This window comes from Alligator mississippiensis, chromosome 2 (assembly GCF_030867095.1).
Source record: "Alligator mississippiensis isolate rAllMis1 chromosome 2, rAllMis1, whole genome shotgun sequence".
Classification (NCBI taxonomy): Eukaryota; Metazoa; Chordata; order Crocodylia; family Alligatoridae; genus Alligator; species Alligator mississippiensis.
Genome location: NC_081825.1, coordinates 156414314 through 156436415, shown reverse-complemented (window position 1 = coordinate 156436415; position 22102 = coordinate 156414314). Strand labels below are relative to the sequence as shown.

The window sequence follows — 22102 nt, the reverse complement described above, 5'->3', positions numbered from 1 at the left end:
TAGATTATCTGCTCAGGTCCCTTCCGACCCTACCAACTATGAAACTATGAAACAACCAAGAGCTATAAGATGTTTTATTCTAGCCTGTTGATGGGAGTGTAAACTTCAGGGGCTGCTTTTTTTAAACAAATCTAAGTTTTATTGCTTCTCATTAAATTACATTTTAAAGCTTTCCAAGGCAGGTCCAAGCAATGCAATGTAAGAGTGATTTATCAGAAGTACATAAATTTTAATGGAGAGGGTAATTAACAACTGGAACAACTTACATTGCCAGATGGTAGTATGCATCTTCTTGCATGTAGACTGGATGTTTTTTTTTCCTAAAAGCCAGGCTCTGTCCAGTTTAAAAAGGAACTGTGGGAAATCCTATGACCTGTGCTATGTAAAAGGTCAAGATAGATTATAAAAACGGTCTCTTCTGGTTTTATAATCTATGATTTCCTGGTTGTTACTTAGAAATAAATACAGATAAATTGCTAATAAATAATTGTAACAATGGCTGCCTCTTCTACCTATGAAATAAAATGGGCATCTCTTTACAATTGATGTTTGAACTTCACTTAGAGCCAATATGCAAAACTGACCTTTATTAAAATAGCCCCAACCACCTCCTTACCACTTGAAAATAACCTATAAAACAAAGTAACTCCCAAATTCCTCTGACCCTCCCGAAACCTAGACTCAGAGGAAGGGAAAGCCAAAGAATGAATTTGACAAATAATGCTACTAGTAAACAATGTCTTCTGGCCTTACATTCCTTATCTTTCCACACACAAAGGAGAAACAGCCTTACAAGTAGCAAGCAAGATTACACATAAGCAAGCTCAAGTGACAGCTTATGTATGGGATGTTTAAAGTTTGCATCAAAGAGTGAAAGACTTTTGAGAGTAAAGTAGGAAAAGGCAAGTCAATTCCTTTGTAAAGCTCTTTGGGGCAGAAATGGTGAAATACCAGGCACATTTGGGATGTAACATAGGAAGAATTAGACAAAAATGGTAAAATAAGGAGTAATTTTCTTCAATAACCTTCAGCATATGTATTACGTATAGCTCACTCATTTTCCTTTCTAAGGAAATCCACAAATGCAGAATGGATTAAACTGCTAACATAAATGATACAAGGAAAGTCTAGTTCAAGGTGAATGGGTCTGAACATCAAAGTTACCAGCAATTTTTATTTCAGATATGTAATTAAAGGTTACTTTGTCACTGGTCTTTACTCTCAGATGAATGGTTTCATGTTCCCGGAAAATTCATGTGAAGGACAATTCTAAACTTTTGGTTCAAAGTTATGGACCACTGGGAAAGTTAAGGGGAACCTGCCTCACTCTCTTCTGCAATACTGAGCAGCTGAGACAATGAGATTGCAAAGAATTAATCAGACAGATTATGAATAAATTACACAATAATAATCTCTGACGTCAATGCAAGTAGAGACATTCAAAATACTAGAGCACAGCAGAAATAGGGAAGATGCGTGATGTTGAAGTTTACTAATCTACAGTGTTAATAGCAAATCATCATTTATTGAGTCAGATCAAACTCATGTAGCATTCTTACTCTGGTACCCAATACCATTTAGTACTACTTGTACTCTATTGTAATTTCCTAATATACTAAAGTAATTTCTATGTCATTTGTGCTATTTCTGTATTGGAGGGTATTAGCTTGAGAGATGGCAAGAACAGTAGCTAGTAATCAGTGGCTAGTAATTATACCCAAGATTTTTTTTTCTTATGTAGCTTAGCTGTACACTCAGCCAGTACTTGCCTTTGAGGGTATAGGGCTGTGTGGTGGTGAGCTCGCTAGAGTGAAGGCAAAGTTCCTACCTTGGGGACAAGGGATGGAGTAGGGGAAAAGAAGCCCAACTGAGAAGGGGCTGGCAGAGTGGGTAGAAAAGCAAGTAGCTTCCAACAGCCTGATTCCTACTAAAATCTGACCTACACAACGCTTATTTGCAGCCAGAAAGGATCCTCCACATTAATCCAAAACATGTTAACCTCTCATTGTCTGAACTCAGGACTCAGAGCAATTCTGCTTGCCTGTTCAAGGCCCTGTGACATCATTGCCTTCCCTCTTGATCAAGTCTAAGAGAAAAGTCCGAATTGGTGGAAATAAGTTGTTTTCTGGTTTCTGATTCTCACTAAGCCCAATTGGTTTTTTCCCCACTGAGACTTAGAACATTCTCTGAATTTTTGGAACGGGTCAGAGGTAGTTTTCAAGAATTGGTACATTACAGACAGAAAAATTCCATTGAATGCAATGCCTCAGACAAAACAAAGCAGTTAACATGCCTTTCCTTTTGCAGTAACAACACTTACTTGGTAAATAGTTCTGCAGGAAGAGCTGTAAATATTTTCAATTACCATGCTTTCATACAAGTCAACATAGGAGACAACCATTGTAAGAAAAATGCAAATAAATTGAAGGAGTGGAAATTATGTGCAAGTATGTTATGCCTGTTCCTAGATAGGCCTCAAGGCTGTATGATTTTAAACACTAGAGAGATGAACAATTGAATTAGTTGCAGCAGTGACTCCCAAACTGTAGTCCATGAATGTTGCCTCCTTATCCTTCTACCTCTTCATTTAAAAGTTCAATGATAAGGAGGCAGGATGCTCAGATCCCATGTTGAGGTTTGACAGTGGTCCGCTGGTCAAACAAACCTAGAAACCAATGGGTTCAGAAGATTCTCTAGAAGGAGACTAAAGAGATTAGTTTAGGAAAGGGACAAATAAGTGGGCATGAGAAAGACTCTTAAAAGACTGAATCTTATGAAGGTCTTGTAAAATCAGATCACCCTTGTGAACCTGGCACACAATATCCAATTAAAATGAAATCTACTTGGTAACTAATAAAAGGAAACATTTTTACCCAATATAGTATTAACCTACAGGAGGCCACGCAAAAGTTGCTTAGAAAAAGAGCTCATTAAGAATGAGAGTTTAGTGCAGTAGACAAGTTCTATTGCACATTAGTGTCATGGCAAAAGTCATGCTAGTGTGCTAATTCACAGTAGAATTAATCTACTGCACATTGGCATGACTAAAGTGTGTGCTAGTGCCAGTTACTGCACATTGAGTTAGTACCTGTCATTACAAGTAATAAATTTAATGTGCAGTAGCTATGGCTCATTAATGCACATGTAGACGTGCCCTGTTAGTACATTCTCTACTCCTCCAAGGACAAAAGACACGAGCAGGAGGGAGAAATGTAAGATGTACCTAAATGAAGCATTCTAATCTATTTTTTCTAAATGTGCTTGGAAATCTCTTCTCTTTAAACAGGAGTGGGTGCCCTTTACAGCTATGCATTAGCTACAGTCAGAGGCAGATAACTGAACTAGACTAGGTGAACCAGGGTGCAGTTACACAAGACGTTTACTATGGAGTAGACTAATTAGCTCCACAGTAAATGTCTTGTGTTTAACATGTGTGGCCCTGTTAGGCCACAGAAAACTAATTAACTCTGCAGAGGATAGTATGTGTAAATACAAGTACTATCCTGCTGTGGAGGTTTTATTTGTTTGTTTGTTTGGTTTTACCCTGCAGCCCTGCATGTGTAGATGCTGCCTGCCAGCTGCAACACATTGAGCTGGGTTGGACTGGCAGGCTGACCCCCTGGAGTCCCTGCTAGCAGGGGCTGCTCTGACCTGGCTTATTGTGCTGTGGTCCCATGCACATGTGTAAATGCAGTGCCTGTGAGCAATAAACTCTGGTGCAATTAGTGCCAGAACTTACTGCTTCACTTTAATAGCACATGTAGATGTGTTCCCACTGGATCAGAACTTGCAGCTTACTAAGTTTGACATTAGGGGACTGATTGGCATCTGAAACAGCAGCAAGTTGCCATAAGTCTCCCAAAATTGGTGGTTCAAACATCCTTTTGCTGTCTGGGTTGGTTTCAAGTCAGAGGATTCCCTTAGTTTAATTACTTAGGCATGTTGGAAAGGACACTGTACAAATGCTTCTTTGAGAATCTGGTATCAGACAGTTTATCACAACAGCCTTATTGAATATAACAGTACGTTATTTTCATGCAACCAGAGGTACAACTGTTCAACTACAGTTACAGCCTGAGAATTGCTAAATTTGTTTTACTAATCCTTAACTGTATGCTAACCTTTTTTTCTATCACAAAGATGTAGACCAACTATGACCTCCAGACTAGGAAACATAAGAACATGCTCAGAAAGTGTTTATTATTGAAAAAACTGTTATGCCTCTATTTTTATTGTTTTTGTTTCATAGAACAGTACATTCAAAAAGCTTCAGAATGGGATTTAAAACTCGTGCTAATTTCTTGTGCTTTTTTGCAGCAAAGAGTATTTGATGATCTCCTCACAAACACAGCTCCTGGACTACTACAAGATTTGGAAAAATTCTTAGGAAACAAAAATTGGCTGGTTGGAGAATCTGTGAGTGTTCCAACCCTCCCCACTTCATCCCACTTTTTAAAAGAGCTGCCAATTTAGTGAGCCAAGCAGGCAGGAGAGAACATTTATTTTGGTACAGTAGAAGCAGGCAGATTAGGTTTCTTGCTTACTGAGGTAATTGGGGGTATACAGAGCTGCAAAGAGTTGTGGTACTTCTGGGGTATCCCAGCTGTTTGCTAAAGCTCACATTTCAAAAGGATGTTAATTTGCCAATCAACTCTACCTAATTGGAGAAAAAAACATCTTTTATCCATCACTTAAAAGCCCCAGGTTTCCAGACTAGAATTCTTTCCAAAATAGTTTTGAAAATTATGATGTTGACCATGCTGGCTAACCAATAAACTTATTAGAAATTGTTGGTCAAAAAAACCAAAAAAAACGTTAAAATAGTTTCAAAACAGTTCAGGTCAGCACCCCTTCCTAGAGGGCATCCCTGTGGGTCACCATCACCCAGTCCAACCCAAATGAGCCATTCTTTCCCGGCTCTGTCTTACCTCACATCCCCTATGAATGCTATCCACATTGTGTTTCTCAAGATTTGAGTAACTTCCTGCTATAAAACAGGATGCAGACTGCTAGCCTCTTTCTGTGATTTGCTCTAATTACAAGCGGTAGATAGGAAGTGGGTTGCAGAAGGGCTAGAAATTGGGAACAGGCTGTTATAGGTTTGCTTGAAGCCTATAGCACATTCCATACACTCAGTGGGTGGGTGTCCATGTACCCCAAAGTTCACCAAAGCTTCCAGAATTGGGACAGAATTGTTGGCAGGGGTGGAACCGTATAGTTTTCACTATGAGTCATGGGAATGGGATTGACAGGAACTTTACTCTGGCCCCAATTGCGAGTATACATACAAGCCTACCACTATGGCTGAGTCAGAAGATGAAGCTGTGGGCAGATGACCATTTGTAGCAAGAGCCTCAGCATTTCATAGCATTACAACAATATAGCACTACAGGGGCACAAATTCACAGCCCCCCTGGCCGGGGCAATACCAAGTTGCCACAAAAGTGTACTCTTTAGCCATGGGGTGACAGGGACTTTCTCCTCTGCTCTCCATTCCCATGCAAGGCAGCCTGATCACTGGCAATTTGCTTTTTCCCTATTGGAGGATGGGGACCACTAGCCAGATTGTCAGCTTCTCATAGAAGGCAGCAAGCTGTCCAAGAGCATGCTGTTGCTCAGCTGACCAGGGCAACAGCACGATATGACAGCTTACTGCTTCCATTGCAGCAACAGCAAGACCATGGCAGCAGCAAGCTTCCACAGCTCACCACAACGAGCAGACTTGCAGCTTCTGTCGTGGCAAGACTGCAGCACTGCTCCCCCAACACACTGTCAAGGATCCAGAAACTCTTCCACTCTCCCTGGAATAGGGTTGGGGATGGATATCAGAGGAGCAAGAGACCCAAGTACTGTGACATGAAACTGAATAATGTTACATATGATGCTACAAAACAGTGCTACAGAGAAGTTCTTGTTTCAAGCTGCATTTCAGCTACAACTTGGATACCTGTTTCAAACAGGACATTTTCTGTAGTTCTCATGCCATTTTTGTAGCACTACAAAGCATGACATCTATCCATGGGCTGACTTAGATGAACAGAAAATATCAGTGAGACAAAAGACACGAACCTTTTTTTTTTTGGTCTTGTTTTGTTTAAGCACGCAGGCCAAACCTTTAAAATCAGAAATGGGCTGAGGGCTACATAGAAAAGCATTATGGTTTTATACTTTAGCATGTCCTAGTATTAATATGAAAAAGAAAACATGCTTTTTCAGTAAATTTAGGCTTATTAATACAACATAAAAAGTTGCATTCTGTAGTATTATTTTAAATTCTGTAAGAATAACTTTAGGAACATTACAAACAAATTACAAGACCAACCATAATATCACACAAGATAATTAAATTCTTTCAGATGCTCACTGGTTCGCATAGTACCTTACTATGACTGTACGTCTCAGTGCTTCCTAAAGGGAGAACCACGTGCTTTGGACCATTGTGGGAGTGGGAGCATGCTCTGCTCAGGAACAGTGAGGTTTTCTTTGAAATAATCTATCTGCTCCCAGGAGCTGTAGTCAGACCTGTGCTGAGCCAAAGCCCCATGGGCATGCATACATGCATGGGGCTGCCAAGGGCAGGTCTCCATTGCATTTCCCTTTCCAGCTGCTAAATTTTCACAGGGCTCCAGTTTCCAGGAACCAAGTCACTGCCATTTACTTCTCCCCACACCCCCCAAATCAGAGGAAGGGGCAAGGAGGGGAGGAAGAGCAGCAGGAATATTCACGTACACCAACACGCCAGTGATGAGCTGTTCAAACTGGCTTCATGGGCCACATCTGGTAAAGCAGCAATAACATGAACATGGTCACTAATGGAGCACCCTGGCAGTAAATACTCAGCAATTTTTTGTGTTGCTTTCACTATAGTTCAGTTGTTTGCATTTGAATGAGAAATTCTATCATTCAGTCCAGCTTCTCTTTAATCTTTCTGTAATACTAAAGAGGGCACATCTGTCCCCTTAACATTTTTAGGGTTACAAAGGTGTTTGTAGTACAACTGTAACATCTGTTCACAGCCCAAGTTATAACACTTAAAATCTGTAACACAGACAGGATCTACCTATATCTTGATTATCCATCTAACGCCAACGCCTTGAGCTGCAAATTAAAATAAATCAGCATACAACTGTTCTGTACTTGAACTAGACCTCTTTCCTTAAACACAATTTAGCTGTTTAGTGTAGATGGTTTGAAGTGTAGCTTTTGCAGTTGCACTTTAGATTCACGCTACACTTTCTATTTCATAATGTTAGTAAAATGACATCAAACAACAGAATTCCTATTTTAGTTAGGTTGCTTTATCTTTTTTGTCTTCACTAGGTAACCTGGGCTGATTTTTACTGGGATGTGTGCAGCACAACACTTCTGTCCCTTAAATCTGACCTGGAAGACAGCAACCCTAATATCTGGGTCCTTAAAAGAAGAGTTCAAGCACTTCCTGCTATTGCAGCTTGGATTCAACAAAGACCAAAGACAATTTTATGATTTAAAATGTTTGTATGTTTAAATATATTTTTATACATTACACTTTGGCTAAGCTCTTCTGAAGTTATTAAGGTACAAAGTATACAAGAAACATAAGCATCATTTTCATTCAATCTGTCCCATCTGCTTGGGCAACTCATTTAGACAGAAATTAAACACCTAATATTCAATCCATGTCACTAGCACAGAAAACAAATTTTATTTAATGCAGTTCTAAAATTGCAAGGTAAAGCTCATGAAAACCAGGTAAGCAGCTAATTATAAAACAGGGTACTCTGAATATAAGAGTAACTTTTTGGTTTTCCATGATTATAACACTGGTCATACTTAAATTTTGAATGCATTACATATTTTGATTATCTACTGTATTTTACTTCTGTAAAAAAAACCAAAAAAAAACAAAACACATTATTGAACTTTGCTTATGGAAAGATGTTTGAAAAAAGCAAATAAAGGTAAGATTGAGAATGTAGTAATACATTTGCTAACTTGCATCCTTCCTTCCATGTTCAAACTCTAGTCTTCTTCGTACTAAAAACATTCATTAACTTATCTTACTACGCTTTCATTGTTGCTTCTGTAGTGGGTGGGTAGGTAGGTAGGTATGTGCAGGTACATGTATGCATGTGTGCACACGCACATGGGTGTGGAAATGGAGTGGGACTAAGCACGTTTAATAGATAATACATGATTTTGACAATACTTTATATCAGAATCTCAAGCTAAAGGGTACTAGTTCAGATAGATAATAGGAGGAAAAAGGTAAAAGTTATACAAGATACATAGGTCTCTATTTAAAAACCTACTTTTATTTGGTGTTCCTTGCCTACTTTTCAAATATAACAGTTTGATTTCCACTTCCAGAAGTGGAACTTCAATCCAAGTCCCTTAGACTGCCCGGATCAGCACTCTCCCTCCTCATGCCCTTATTACTTATTTGTGCCTTTCCCCTGAGTTCCACTGACAATGAAGCAGACGGGGTTCAAAGATCTAAGACTACTGTAGACAGCGCAAGAAATAACAGAGATTCCTACAAAGAAACAAGATCACTGCAACCTCAGTTTCTCTAGTCTGGGGTTCTTTTGGAGCTTGGGGTTGTTCCCATTTTTATTGGTTCTCCACTCCACCTATTCTTCAGACCACCTAAGCCAAGGGTGGGCATTTATTTGGGCTGGGGGGCCACTTAAGGAGCTTTGGTGAGCTGTTACAGGTGGCGGCAGGGGGATTGTGGGGAAGGGTAGTTTTGACACAGGCCAGCCCAGCAGGGTTGGCTGGGTGGATGGGCAACACCCCAGATTATCTGGTCATGAGTAAATAGCACCAAAAGAAATACTAATTTATTACAATACAAGCAAACCACCATAGGCTGTGCTTATGAATGGGAGAATGGAGCTGCCAGAAGTCAGCAAAAGAAAGGTAAAAGCAGCACCCCCTGCTCCCTACCCACAGGAGGGACAGATGTTAAGAGAACCAGAACAGATAAACTGGAATTGTTCCAAGACACCCAACTTGCCCACTGAACCCAATAATAAGCTCCAAACAAAAACATCAACCTCTGATTATCATTTAACTTGTATAAAGACGTTTGAAGCACTTCACAAAGATGCACAATCTCCTTATTCTGCATGAGGGGCACATATAGACCTTCATGTAGTTTATAGTTTATAAAAAATGGGAAGAATGGAAAACAGAACCCAAATCTAACTCCAAGACTCCTAACTGACATTAAAAAAAAAAAGGTGCAATTGGGATTGTAGCATAAAATTCCTCCATTTCAAACACATGCTGGGAGGCACAGTGTTTGCAATGTGGCATAAGATTCCTCCAGTCCTAATTGCGCTACTGTTGACCCCCAGCCCAATTCTGCCATTGGGTAGGGGGTAGGCTCCATCCTGGACCCAGGGCTGCCCCAGGCCCTCTGCAGGTTCCAGAGCAGGGGATGCTAGGGTTAAGTAAGAGAACCAGCTGATTATAGGCCCTCCCCAGGATAGCCCAGATGCACCTGTTGGCTTTTAGAAGTCCCAGACGACCAGGACCCTGAAATCAGGAAACCCTCTTCCCCCATCCTAGGGTCCCCATGTCCCAGATCATCTAAAAAGAGTATGTTCATCCTGACTCTCCACAACCTAGTATTTTAAGTGCCTTGCCCTATAGCCCCCATGGAAGCTGTAGAGGAAGGCAGGAAAGGTTGTTGGTCTCAGGGGTTGCCAGGTTTCCCAGTAGCCAGAGCCTCTAAGCTCATCCCCTGCCCCGCAAAAAAAGACTTTTAACCTGCTGTCCCTGCAACACTCTCTTCCAGAAGCAGGTTGTTTTTTTCAAATCAGGACCATGGCTTGCCCAGTCCCGAGGGCAACCTCTGCCCCCATGCCAATGGTGACAGTCAACTGACGCATTGGCATGGGGGTGCTACTTATTCAATTTATGATGCCATACAGACAATCCACAAAGATGTTCCACGTTTTCTGTGGAATAACTTTGTGGCTGGTTTGCCATTTTATGGCACCATAAATCAGCTGAGCACAATCAGAAAATAACTGTAACGTGCCAGATGCATGTTATTGGCAACAACTTCATTTACCTGTGATCTCTCAACCTATGTCTAGTCAAACTTTTGGGTCACATGGTCTTTCCTGGGTTCTCTAACTACATTTCAACAGGAACGAACAAAAATGTTAACTGTAGAGTATTCAACAGCAGATGCAACAAGAACTGTAACTTTGACTTTGTACAGTCCAACAGAGCAGGTACTACCATGTGAACTGAAGAGGTAAGTTAGAGAAGTGCAATTCAAACCTTATTGTGGCACTATACTGGACTAAGCTAAACTCTTTTCAGGCAATGCTTCCTACCCATGTGTTCTAGGAACCAGGTAAATTAAAGTTGAACGAACATCCTGGACCTGTTAAGAAAACAGCTTATGCACAGTGATCATTTTAAATAAATACTCAACTCAAAAGACACATCTTTCACACAGGAAGGGAAAATGCTCCTGAGTTCACACTCAGCATTTCTCCTTAGGAACATGAAGCTCAATTTTTATTAAACCATAAGATCAAAAGCCCTCTCTTCAGATACAGCATAGGTGCCTTCTTACTTCAGCACCTAAAGCAGGACTTCTCCAAGTTGGTAGGATGGAGACCCGAGTTCAGATTCCCTCCAAACTTTATTTACAAACATGGAAATATTTCATGATGAAAAATGTCTTTGTAGGACTAGATCTTCAATAATGTGCTATAGGGCAAGAAACTATTAATGCTTCCAACATAGTAAAAAAGAAACACTAGCATTAATCATTTTTTGGAAAAATGACTTGCAATTAAAAGACTTACTAAATGATAACTGCTGCTTTGTACTTTTGATTTTGTTCTCAATAGAAAAACTGAACAAACCAAAAAATCCATTGTTAATCTATGCAATTTTATTTGAACAAGTTGATACAAAAACAGTACAGTACATCCAATAAAACAAAACAAGCAGAAACCAACATGAACATTGTCAAATAAGGCACATGTAAAAAAATCTACACACATAATCCAGTGAAACAGACAGTTATATATATTTGGAGGTAGAAATAATTACAAAAATACTGACAATCTTAAACATTAGCTGATCTGTTAAAATGGTCACTAACTAGGGTCCCCATTTTGAAAACTTTTTTCAAATAAGAATTAATCGCATTTTATGCACTACAACTTATGGCATTTACATATTTTTTGTTGTCAAGCATCTGGAGAATTCTATCACTTAAAAATCCTCAATACCATGAGAAATACAATAAAGAAATTACAAAAAAGTTAAAAATGTCCATAAAACTCATGTCATCAGTAATGTAAAAGTTCTTGGATGTGTATCATAGCTTTTTTTCACCTAAATAAGATCTACAATTTATTTACATTTTAGAGACCTAGTGAAGCTTTTAATAAAGTGGCTATATCTGCTGGAATATTCCCTTCTCCTGCAGAGTAAAAAGTAAGTATTAGTAATGCATTAAAACATTTCACACAAAACAGCTACATTCATCAATGCAGTTAAGGCTAAATCACGCTACTCTCCCTTGAGTGGATCTCACTATAGCTCTTCTACCATTCAGAACATTAGGTGCATTTTTCTCATACAATTATTATTATTATTTTAATTTTTAAAGCTCAATTTCTATTCTTTAGTTATCCAGTACTGAATTCTGCAGTAACTTCAAGTAAAACTGCGGAAAAAGGAGGGAGGTGAGGGGAGTGGGAAAACTGACTCTAAATATAACCTGCACAATAAGGCTTTTGGAATTTTTATACTGGTTTCTATTTTATAAAAGTGCACTGCAGAAATTCAAGAGGAAGCTAGGCTGGAAAGTGGAAGAAATCTGAATCAAGGACTAACTAGTCAGAGTAAACTATCGCTATAAGAAGGTGAAACAGATCACAGAACAAGTGTGAAGTATGAAATGTACTATTATGCTCAAGAAAAACTCACCCAAATCTGCTGCAGTCATATCCTGTTCTAGCTTCAATTTCTGCTGACTGATTTTGAGCATGGACTCCTCTATAGTCCCTTTACTGATTAGCTTTATGACTTGTACTTCTCTAAAATCACAAGAGAATAAAGTTGACAGCGCACAATGACACTTTTAAGAACTGTAAAAGGACAAAATGGTGTTGGCAGGGTATGTAATTTATGTTTGAAGGGTTCATGTTCAAGAATGAACATTTCTGATTAGAATATACATGGGAAAAGTCTCTCCCCCTCCCCCAACCACACTCTAGCATAGCTTAACCTGATCACATCTGGTCCAAAACAAAACAAGGTACTAAATATACCATGTTGTAAACCAAAAGTAATGAGAAAATTCTAAACAGCAAAACAGAAGCATGACTTCAGCTTTGCTAGGGATACGTGCTACATTTAAAATACTGAATGGTCCAACTAAGATTTGATATGTGAAAATGCCTTGAAGATTCAAAACCTTGGTTTTCAGGTAATACCTTGTACGGTATCCAATACCAGCAGCTTGCTTTTAACAGAATAATAGTAAGTCCAACATTACCTGGTCTGACCTACTCTGTGACATCGATCCTCTGCTTGCTTGTCATTGTAAGGGTTGCAGTCAATGTCGTGAAGAATGACAACATTTGCTGAGGTCAAATTTATTCCAAGGCCACCAGCTTTGGTTGAGAGCAGGAAAACAAATATACCCATATCCGTATTGAACTCATCTATTAGATGTATCCTGTAAAATTAGATAATTTAACTATCAAGCCTTGTGAAAAAAAAAATATTGCTATTTTCCAGACAAAGAAAAATCTGACTTAGAAGTGATGCAGTTAGGGGAGAGACTGACAACTTTTCACTCCCACCCCCACACTTTTCTGTTTTGTCTGGTGTTTAACACACATGCACAGATGCATGGTATCGACTAAAGTACCTCTCCATCTCTGACATGAGCTCTTACTAGTTGGCTCAAGAGGGTGCAAAGAAGAAAGTCTTGAATGAGGACAGGATAGTCACCTTGAAAACTCTGAAAAGACATTCTACGTACAAAAGATGGTACCGTAGAGCACATGGAAAAGACTGTGAAAGAAGCAAATGAGGGCCTTGCTTGGCATCAATGGGAAAGGGAAGAGAATGATGTTTGTGGCCATGATGGCAGACAGGGAAGAGGGACAGAACTGAGGAGGGTCTAACAGGTAGAAATAAGAAACCAGAATGCATCATACTGGAGAAAGTGGCAGGACAGGGGCAGGTGGCTGCGTTTTGTATGAAGTGCAAGTATCAGGAGGACAAGAGTGGAAGTGACTGCAGCAGCCAAGACAAGAAATGATTACCATCTTTGTTTGATTACCAAGAATCTTATTTGTATGGACAGAGAGAAAGCAAGCTGTATCAATGTCATGGAGGAAGGTAACAGGAAGCATTTATAGCCTGACATGAAGGGAGAAGGAATAAGTGAAAACAAACACCAGATTCATATGTCTGTCAACAGAACGAATGGGTATTTTATCAAAGAGACCATAGAGATAAGAGTGGAGAAATTTTAGATAGGATGAAAAAGGATTTTAACTGATAGCAAGAAACCCAAGAGATGATACTCAATACTTAATTAAAAGGTTGATGTTCTTTTTAAGAAAAAGAAAACAAAATACTTCAGTTTATTTCAAAATAATAATAAAGTCCTTCCATAAGTGAGACATGACTAGATTAAACAGTAATATTGATATCAGTGCTGTCAATAAGCACTTCCACTAGGTCATTCATATTATTATTTCAAGTGCATTTGAAATAATTAAAAGTACAATTGATAACAGATTTTGTTATTAATGGACTAAATTTATGCAATTTGCACATAATTCATAGATTTCATAGACATTAGGGCTGGAAGGGACCTCGGAAGATCATCGAGTCCAGCCCCCTCCCCCAGGGGCAGGAAGCCAGCAGGGATCATAGGATCCCAGCAAGAAAAACATCCAGGTTTCTCTTGAAGGTGTTCTTGAAGGTGCTTGAACCACCTCTGGCGGCAGGCTATTCCAGACCTTAGGGACTCGGACAGTAAAAAAGTTCTTCCTTATGTCCAGGTCTGAAACTGTCTTGTAGTAGTTTATAACTGTTCAACCTCACCATCCCTTGGGGCACCCTGGTGAACAAATGTACCCCCAGATCCTGGTGAACACCCCTTACAAACTTATAGGTGGCTACCAGATTGCCCCTGAGCCTGCGCTTTTCCAAGCTGAAGAGTCCCATAGTTCTCAGCCTCTTGTCATAAGGTCTGTTTTCCTGACCTCTGATCATGTGCATGGCTTTTCTCTGGACTCTCTCAAGCTTCTCCACATCCTTTTTGAATTGTGGAGCCCAAAACTGGACACAGTACTCCAGCTGCAGCCTCACCAAGGCCAAGTACAACGGGAGAATGACGTCCTGAGATTTTCTTGAGAAGCATTTAGGGATGCAAGCCAATGTTTTGCTCGCTTTACTAGCCACAGCATCACATTGAAGGCTCATGTTCATCTTGTGGTCAGTCCTGACCCTCAAGTCCCTCTTGGCCGTAGTACTAGCCATGCTTGGCACTGCTGAACCTATAGATATGCTGCGGGTTTTTCCTCCCAAGGTGGAGGACCTTGCATTTTTCAGTGTTAAACACCATCAGGTTCTCATCCGCCCATTTCCTGAGCCTGGCAAGGTCAGCCTGGATTGCCCCCCTGTCCTCAGGTATGGATGCTTTACCCCAAAGTTTGGTATCATCGGCAAACGTGGCCAGTCCGCTTCTGACTCCAATGTTCACATTGTTAATGAAGAGGTTGAACAAAAGAGGTCCAAGAACAAAGCCTTGAGGTACCCCACTGGTCACAAGGCACCATGACGATTTACTTCCGTCAACCACCACCTTCTGGGTCCGGCCATGGAGCCAATTCCCCAGCCAGTGGATCATGGTGGACCCAATGTCGCAGTTGGCCAGTTTTGCCAGGAGGTGATCATGGGATACCAGATTGAAGGCTTTTTTGAAGTTAAGATGTATGATGTCAATCTCTTCCCCCTTGTCCAGGTGATAGGTCACCTGGTTGTAAAAGGAAATGAGATTGGTCACACACGACCTACCCGCAACAAACCGGTGCTGGCTCATAAATTATATAATTTTAGTCTTCGAAGTTGATTTTCTAGCCTGTGTAAAATGTTTTCTAGTTTAATAGTCTATATTAAAGTTAGTAATACAGATCCAAGATAATACAGTAAAAGCTGCATCAACCAGCACTTTGTTAACCGGCATGCCAGTTGACGCCGGTCAACACAGCAAAAGGGAAACCGGAGGTGGGACTTCCGATTTTGTCAAATCCCACAGCCCGGTCTGAGCAGGGTACAGCAGCCTGTGCGGAGCCCCCTCCCTTTTCCCCAACACACTGACACTAGGGGAGTGGTGGCACAGTTAATGTGAAATGTAGACGTGCCAGACGCGGCGGGAAGGACGTCTTTGCCCAACCAGGCAAAAATGCCTCTCAGATAACCGGCACATTTGGTTATCCAGCACCCCACATTTCCCATGGGTGCTGGATAATGGAGCTTTTGCTGTACACATTACTGTAATTTACCAAGCTATCCATTAAATTCCACCCCAGGATCCAATCTTATATGTTGAACTGTCTAAATGAAGACAGAGATGATGATGTAAACAGGAGCTAACCACCCTTACTGGTGCTGGAATTTGAGATGCTCATGCCCATACAGTTCCCATTGCAGGTATGTATCTCATACATGAGAGAGGGAAATCTTTTAGCATCCACTATCATACAAGTAGGCTTCGAAGGAAGGTGGTGCTTTCCCCTACTTTGGAGGTATTCAAGAAGAGATTAGACAGGGATCTGGCTGTGGTTAGTTAACCCCAGAGCTCTTTCCTGCCTGGAGCAAGGGGTCTAACCAGGTCCCTTCCGACCCTAAAAATCTATGAAATCTATGAAGTCTGAGTATAGAATTGTAGCTCCTGCTTCATATACAATCTACCGACCTGACTAGCAGTTGCCTCAAGGAGAAGGGAAATAGGAGTATTATTTAAATAATAACTGGAGCCAGGTCTGTGAAACTAGTCCTCTGATCTAGAATCTGTCAGAAAGAAATAATTGGAGTTTGATCATATCAATTGCAAATAGCTGCCCTAGAGGTTTCGGAAATATACGTTCCCCTACAACAAACTACAGATACTGATACAACCCTAATGGAACAGGGAAGGATAATTTAAGGAACGGGCTGCTTTAATGTTTCCTGTCACCTATTTAGGGAGTTGCCCCTTTGACTTAAGTCACATAGTAATTTAATGCATCAGTTAAGACTATGTCCCAGATAGGTACGACATAGCTCTAAAAACATCCATTATGTGGCATTCAGCCTCAGGAGAGCATCATGACAGTTAAAGAAGAAAAGATACGCTGCGTAAACATTGGTTTGTGTGGAATTCCAAAGACACTTTTGGTTAATTTCAGACATAAGAACTGAGCATAATTATACCCTTAAATACATACTACATGGAAAGTCAAGTCTCAAAGTATTTCACACCCTATACAGTGACACTTCAATGTTTGTTCAAAGTTCCAGGTAGTGAGCAGTTCTACGTGGTGGAAATGTATGAACTATGTTCCTTAATATTAGATTTAAGGGGGGGGGGGGACCTGCAAACCAAAGTCACCTTCTGTGAGTAAACAGTATGCTGATGCAGAGCAGCCAAGTGAACTAGTTCAGAGGACTTCAAAAGACAATAACATAATCCAACATATCTGAAACTAAAGAATTTAAAGGCCGATTACAAGCAGAAATATCTTCATTTAGCGTCCCTACATTTTCCTATTTAGAAACCTTATGCTCTAAACGAAGGACACTTTTCTAGCTCTTCCCAACAGGGCTTAGCCAGATAACCTTTATGTTGACATAGGTCCAGCTGAAATCCCAGACCCCACACAAGAAGTGTTTGGATGATTTGAAAGTTAAATATGTGGCGGTCTGCTTGTGAGGAGCATCAGATCAGAATACTAGTGACATATTTAAGCTGGAGTTATTACCATTTGGGCCTTCTCCAGGGACCTAAAAGTGAGAAGGGTAAGGTGAAGACAGACTATTCCTTCCTAAACTGAATCAAATTAATCTGTGAAAGACCTGGGACATTTTTGTTTCCCGAGCAGAACACTAGGTTCCTTCCTATTCAAGACTAGTAGCAAAAAGGTGCACAAAGTAACTTCTCCATTTCTAGAATACATGCACTAGTATCAAGTCACTTCTCATTCATGTGTGAAAGAGCGCTTTCACATCAGCAGAAATAACTGTTCTCAGAACATAGTGCACAGAGAGTTGCTAAGTGATACGAAACAGACCATCCTGGAAGTGATACACGAGTGATCTTGCTCCTTGCATTTTTTTAGTGCACGATTATTGCATTATCTGTTGGGGACAAAAAGCTAGGTGAACAGCCCAAAGCTCTAGAATGTGTGTGTGTTATTGGGACTCTGCTTGGGCTCACAAGCCTTCCACAAAAAGTAGAGATGCATATCCCAACCTAATTTGGGTTTCATCACCTGAGCCTAACCACTCCTTGAAAAAGATTTCCATGGCAGACTTCATAAATCTGTCCATCAAAGACGACGCAACAAATTCCGAGAATCTTTTGCAGGTAAATCTTTGCTAATGTCGGAGAATTAAATCTTCAATAAAATAAGGTTAATCTTCTTGGGTTTCTTGCCTCTGGACAAAGACCTAGCATGGCCAGACATTTGCTGTTTTTATGGGCCACCATGACAACCACAGAAGTACAGACCAAGCGAATAAAGAACTCAAACCCTTCACTTGACTAGGTACCTGCAGTCTATTTATTTTGAAATTCTAGAAGATACCAGATTTTGCTACAAGCTGCATGCAAGTTCAAGATCAACATCATTGATAGGCATATGGGCAGGTGATTCAGAGCCTTGCATCACAGGATATCAAAAAAATCTACAGGATTGTTTTGCTTGCTTGCTTGAGCCATCAGGGGAACTTTCAGACAACCTTAAAGAAATGACAGGAGATCCCAAAAGGCTTTAAAATGATTACTGTAGAGGACAACGATAGAGATAAGGCTAGAGGAACATGCTGACCCTCTTCCTCTTCAAGAAGATGCTCCTCCCTGCAGTGTTATTCTGTTGACAGACTTTAAGGGCATCTTAATGTGATAGTTTGCCTCCCTTTGAAGGAATCTATTAAGAAGGTTTGACTACCTAGACTAAACAGATAAAGGCATTAATAATAAGTAGGCTTGGCAGGATTCAATTTTTTAATCTTTAAACATCAATAAACATTAATTTCAGCTCATACTCACAGACCAAAAGAAAAAAAATATTTCCATCGTTAATAACTGAAGAGAAGGGAAGAACAGAAAAGAGTTGCAGATGAGAGTATAGAGGGCAGGTCTCTTTTAAGGAGGAAAACAGCAGGCAGCCCATGTCAATTAAGCAATTAGCTGCTCCTTCACAGGTGCCTGGAAGTGGGCTAGAGGGAGACAACAGGCTAGGTAAACCCCTACCAAAGGGGGGGAAATGGGAGGGGGAAAGAATATTTAAGCCAGATTGGAACCAGCAGCTATGGAAGAAGGCGTGCAAAGCAGAGGCGGGGGAGTGCCTGATGTCTGAGTGGGACAACTCAACTGCAGAGAAACCAAGAGAGACTGTAATAAGAGGCTAAGCAGCCTACTGGTGAGACTGGTACGTGGGGGAAAAAAGACTCCAGTGAGAAAGGATACAAGTTTGTGTTTTCTTGGCCTTTTAATTGCTTTTTTTTTTTTTGCCATCCAGAAGATCCTTATGTCAATTTAATTAAAAACAAACAAACAAACAAACAAACAAACAATAAAAATAAAAAGAAATGCTTAAAAATGAACTTTTTATCCATCAAGTTTATTAAAAAATAAAAATTAAATTCTGCCAAGCCTAGTAATAAGGCATTTCATGCAGCCAATAGGACCAACATTGCACTGCACATAAAAAGGACATATAGGTGTCAAAATAGGTGGGAAACACCTATTTGGAAAGCAGGCTCTATAACAAGATAGGGTCCTTCCCTGGTGTGCCTCAAGAGTCAGTCCAGGGGAATCCACAGAAGTGCCTCGGGTATCTGTCAACAGAAACTTAATATGCAGACGAAGAAAAGCTTTCCAAAGCAAGGGTGAGGGAAAGGACTGCAGAACTAAAGCAAAGTAGGTAACATTACCAGAGTACTAAATATAAGGGGATTTTCATTTTTTTGTACCTCCATTATTGGCTAAGATTTCAATATTACCAATAAAAGAGACAATGAGCAAAGGGGACTCATTCTAAACTAATGGTCAAACCTTACAAGCAGTAAGAAGGGATACTGATGCCAACAGTACCAGTGCAGAAGTCTTAACTGATAAAGGTTTTTAACCAGGACAATGTTCAGAATATTCTGAAATACAGTAGCAATTCTGCTATTATCAAAGGAGCTAAGTTAATCACTAAAGTAAGTACAGATTACCCAAGTGAGGAAACTCTACTCCACAGTTTTCAAAAAATTCAACATTCAACAAAACAGACATAGGCAATTGGAGGCATGACAATTTTCTAAGTCTTTTCTGTTGATATCCATGCAAAGTGATTGGTACCCAAAGCCTCATCTGGAGTCCTGTGTTCCTACCAACCTTGGACAGCAGACACGGGCTGGAGCCAAGAGAACCTGCAGGGTTTCTCAAGGTGGAGGTAGGGGCAGGGGAAGAAGAAAAAACACACACACAGCGTCTCAGAGCCAAAAGACATTTTAGCTCCTGAAGTATTAAGCTGGTTTGGAAGCATCAGCAGTGCTTTCAGGGAACAAGATCTGAGGTTAAGACACTCTGCTGATTTTTCTAAAAATAACCTCCCATCTGGCATCACGTGCCTTTTTTTTCTAGGGACACACCAAAAAAATAGCTGCAAAAAAAGTCCTAGCTAGGAATACAGAATTTTGCACACTAAGTGTGAGTGTGTGTGCGCGCACGTGTGCACACGTACACTTGTGTGCATGTGTCATAAGCAGCGTGGGGCCATTTTAAACACTGGTGATTTCAAATTTCAGCCTTGGTACTGCAGAAAACTGTACGTTGATATCAGCTATATACCCATTGACCCAAACTTTCAATCTCCAAGAACCTCATACAAAAGACTTAAAAGGGGACTTCAACTCTAACTAATTGTAGGGAAAATGTTTATAGGGAGCATGTATATTTGTATTCTCTTTCCTTTTCTGCAAGTATAGATTTTACCTACCTTTCAGAAATCTGTGTTTTTCCATCCAGCCTAATATATCTATGCTGCTGCTGTTTCAGAAGAACTTCTAAGATGTCTAGCATCATAGTAAACTGGCTGAACAAAACAACTCTATCACCCTGGAATAAAAACAAACAAACCCAAGCCAGTTAAACAAGACATTAACATTCATTAACACAAAAATGATCACTCATTCCTGTCTAAATTTTTAGATAATGTTTAGATTAACTAATTTCAGGCACTGAAAATCTAAATTACTTCAATCTACCTGTGTTTCAGCCTTTAAATGCATAAAAAAGCAAGAGATGTTAATTTCATATGCAAACAGAAAAAAACAAAAACGATGCTTTTAGTAAAATAGATTGATTTTGAACTCATTCTCCATTCCATGTGGATGAGAGCCTGCTGTATGCTGTGAGACAAATGTGCCTGTGTCTAACCTGAGTCAATACCTTAAATCTTGACTTTCCAACCTATGATCTTTCTTGACAATTATTAATGCATGTTACATTTTGATTAGTCAAGCACTTGATTTTAGACATGTATTTCACATTAGGGATGTGTCTTCTGTAGGTTTTCTATATGTTGTCTAGCACATGAGTGGGTACTCTAACATATTTGTTTCACCTCACTTGTAGAGGAGTTACTGCTAAGTTTATGAATTGTGTAAAAAAATTAATATTGTTGCCCTTTTACTAAGCAGCTAAAGCAGGGGTCAGCTGCCTTCTGCCAATACAACCCTGGCACCTTGCAACCTAGACCCAGCCGGTGCCACAGGCCACCATTCCTTTCTGGCCCTTCAGCAACAGTGAACAGATGCTGTATGGAGGAAGAGCAGCCTTCCACATAGACTGTAGGCAGCTGGCTGAAGCAGATAGAGGCAAGTGGCAAAGCACAGACCAGATCAACCAGCTGGGGAAATCTGTTGTACCTTTAGTAAAATGTGGACCAGCTTGGACCTTAGCGGGCCAGATCCAATCCCTCTGCAGGCTAGATTCAGCCTGTGGACTGTAGGTTGCCAACCCCTGAGCTAAACTGTTGATCAAAGATAAATATTCTATAAGTATTTATAAAATTTCTTGTGAATTTTAAAACTGAATATTAGCATGGCTTAAGATGCACTGTAGGATTTAGTATCATCTACTACCACAGTGATAAAGGCAACAAGGCATTTAGTTTTTACTGCTAGCAGTGAATGCCTAGCAAATCTAAACATCCAGTCATTGGAATACATACTACTCTCACCTATCCAGCATTGCACATGCAATATACATACTGGTACTATTAGATAAATAAAATATGATTTTGTGACAAGTTGGACTGTAATATCTCATACAGTAACAAAATACTTAGATGGTAGATGCTGCTGCTTAATAGGAATTCAATTTGTCAGCTGGTAAGCAAAGCTGTGAATAGGGCAATACAATCAAGGCATAATATTCTTTTACTACAAACCTTTTCTTTAAGATCAGAGAGAATATGTTCTAGAGTTCTAAATTTTCCAGAATCCAAAATCTGGTCCATCTCTAGCTTGAAGTCACTGACATTGGCATATTGTTTACAAAGCAAATGAAGCTCAAAATCTGTCATCACGGTCATATCTTCAAAGATGAGGTCAGGATTAGCATCACAATGTGTGGGTTCCTAAAAAGATAAAACCCCAAATCTAAAATGTATTACACACTGAAGGTCTATTCCACCCATCTCAATACATAGCAAGAACATGAAGATACAGTGCATCCAAAAATTTCTTCAGAGAACAAATGCTGTGAATTCTACGGCTTTGTTTAAGCAGGCAGCTCATCAGTACAACTTCTGTTTATGGGAGATATTCTGATTTCTGTATCAGAATATCAGTGCCTACT

General features: G+C 40.0%; 2 protein-coding genes across 8 annotated transcripts in view; one reads left to right on the top strand and one right to left on the bottom strand.

The window, feature by feature from the left end:
* The window catches only part of HPGDS (hematopoietic prostaglandin D synthase), a 68508-nt gene extending 60551 nt beyond the window's left edge, over positions 1-7957 (top strand). The window contains exons 5-6 of one of the 3 annotated variants that reach the window (XM_019488088.2): positions 4318-4416; positions 7321-7957. In XM_019488088.2, coding sequence (XP_019343633.1) covers positions 4318-4416; positions 7321-7485 — 264 coding nt within the window. In that variant the 3' untranslated portion in view covers positions 7486-7957. Of the gene's footprint in view, positions 1-4317; positions 4417-5667; positions 6069-7320 lie in introns of those variants that run through there. The other 2 variants (XM_019488087.2, XM_019488086.2) reach the window with 2 other exon arrangements.
* Positions 7958-10881: 2924 nt separating this feature from the next.
* Positions 10882-22102, bottom strand: part of SMARCAD1 (SWI/SNF-related, matrix-associated actin-dependent regulator of chromatin, subfamily a, containing DEAD/H box 1) — an 81012-nt gene continuing 69791 nt past the window's right edge. For 4 of the 5 annotated variants that reach the window (XM_006265264.4, XM_059722326.1, XM_019488083.2 and 1 more), the window contains 5 exons: positions 21693-21881; positions 20238-20356; positions 12521-12703; positions 11950-12059; positions 10882-11440 (listed from right to left, as the gene is read on the bottom strand). In XM_006265264.4, the coding sequence (XP_006265326.2) occupies positions 11382-11440; positions 11950-12059; positions 12521-12703; positions 20238-20356; positions 21693-21881 (660 nt within the window). In that variant the 3' untranslated portion in view covers positions 10882-11381. The other variant, XM_059722327.1, reaches the window with a different exon arrangement.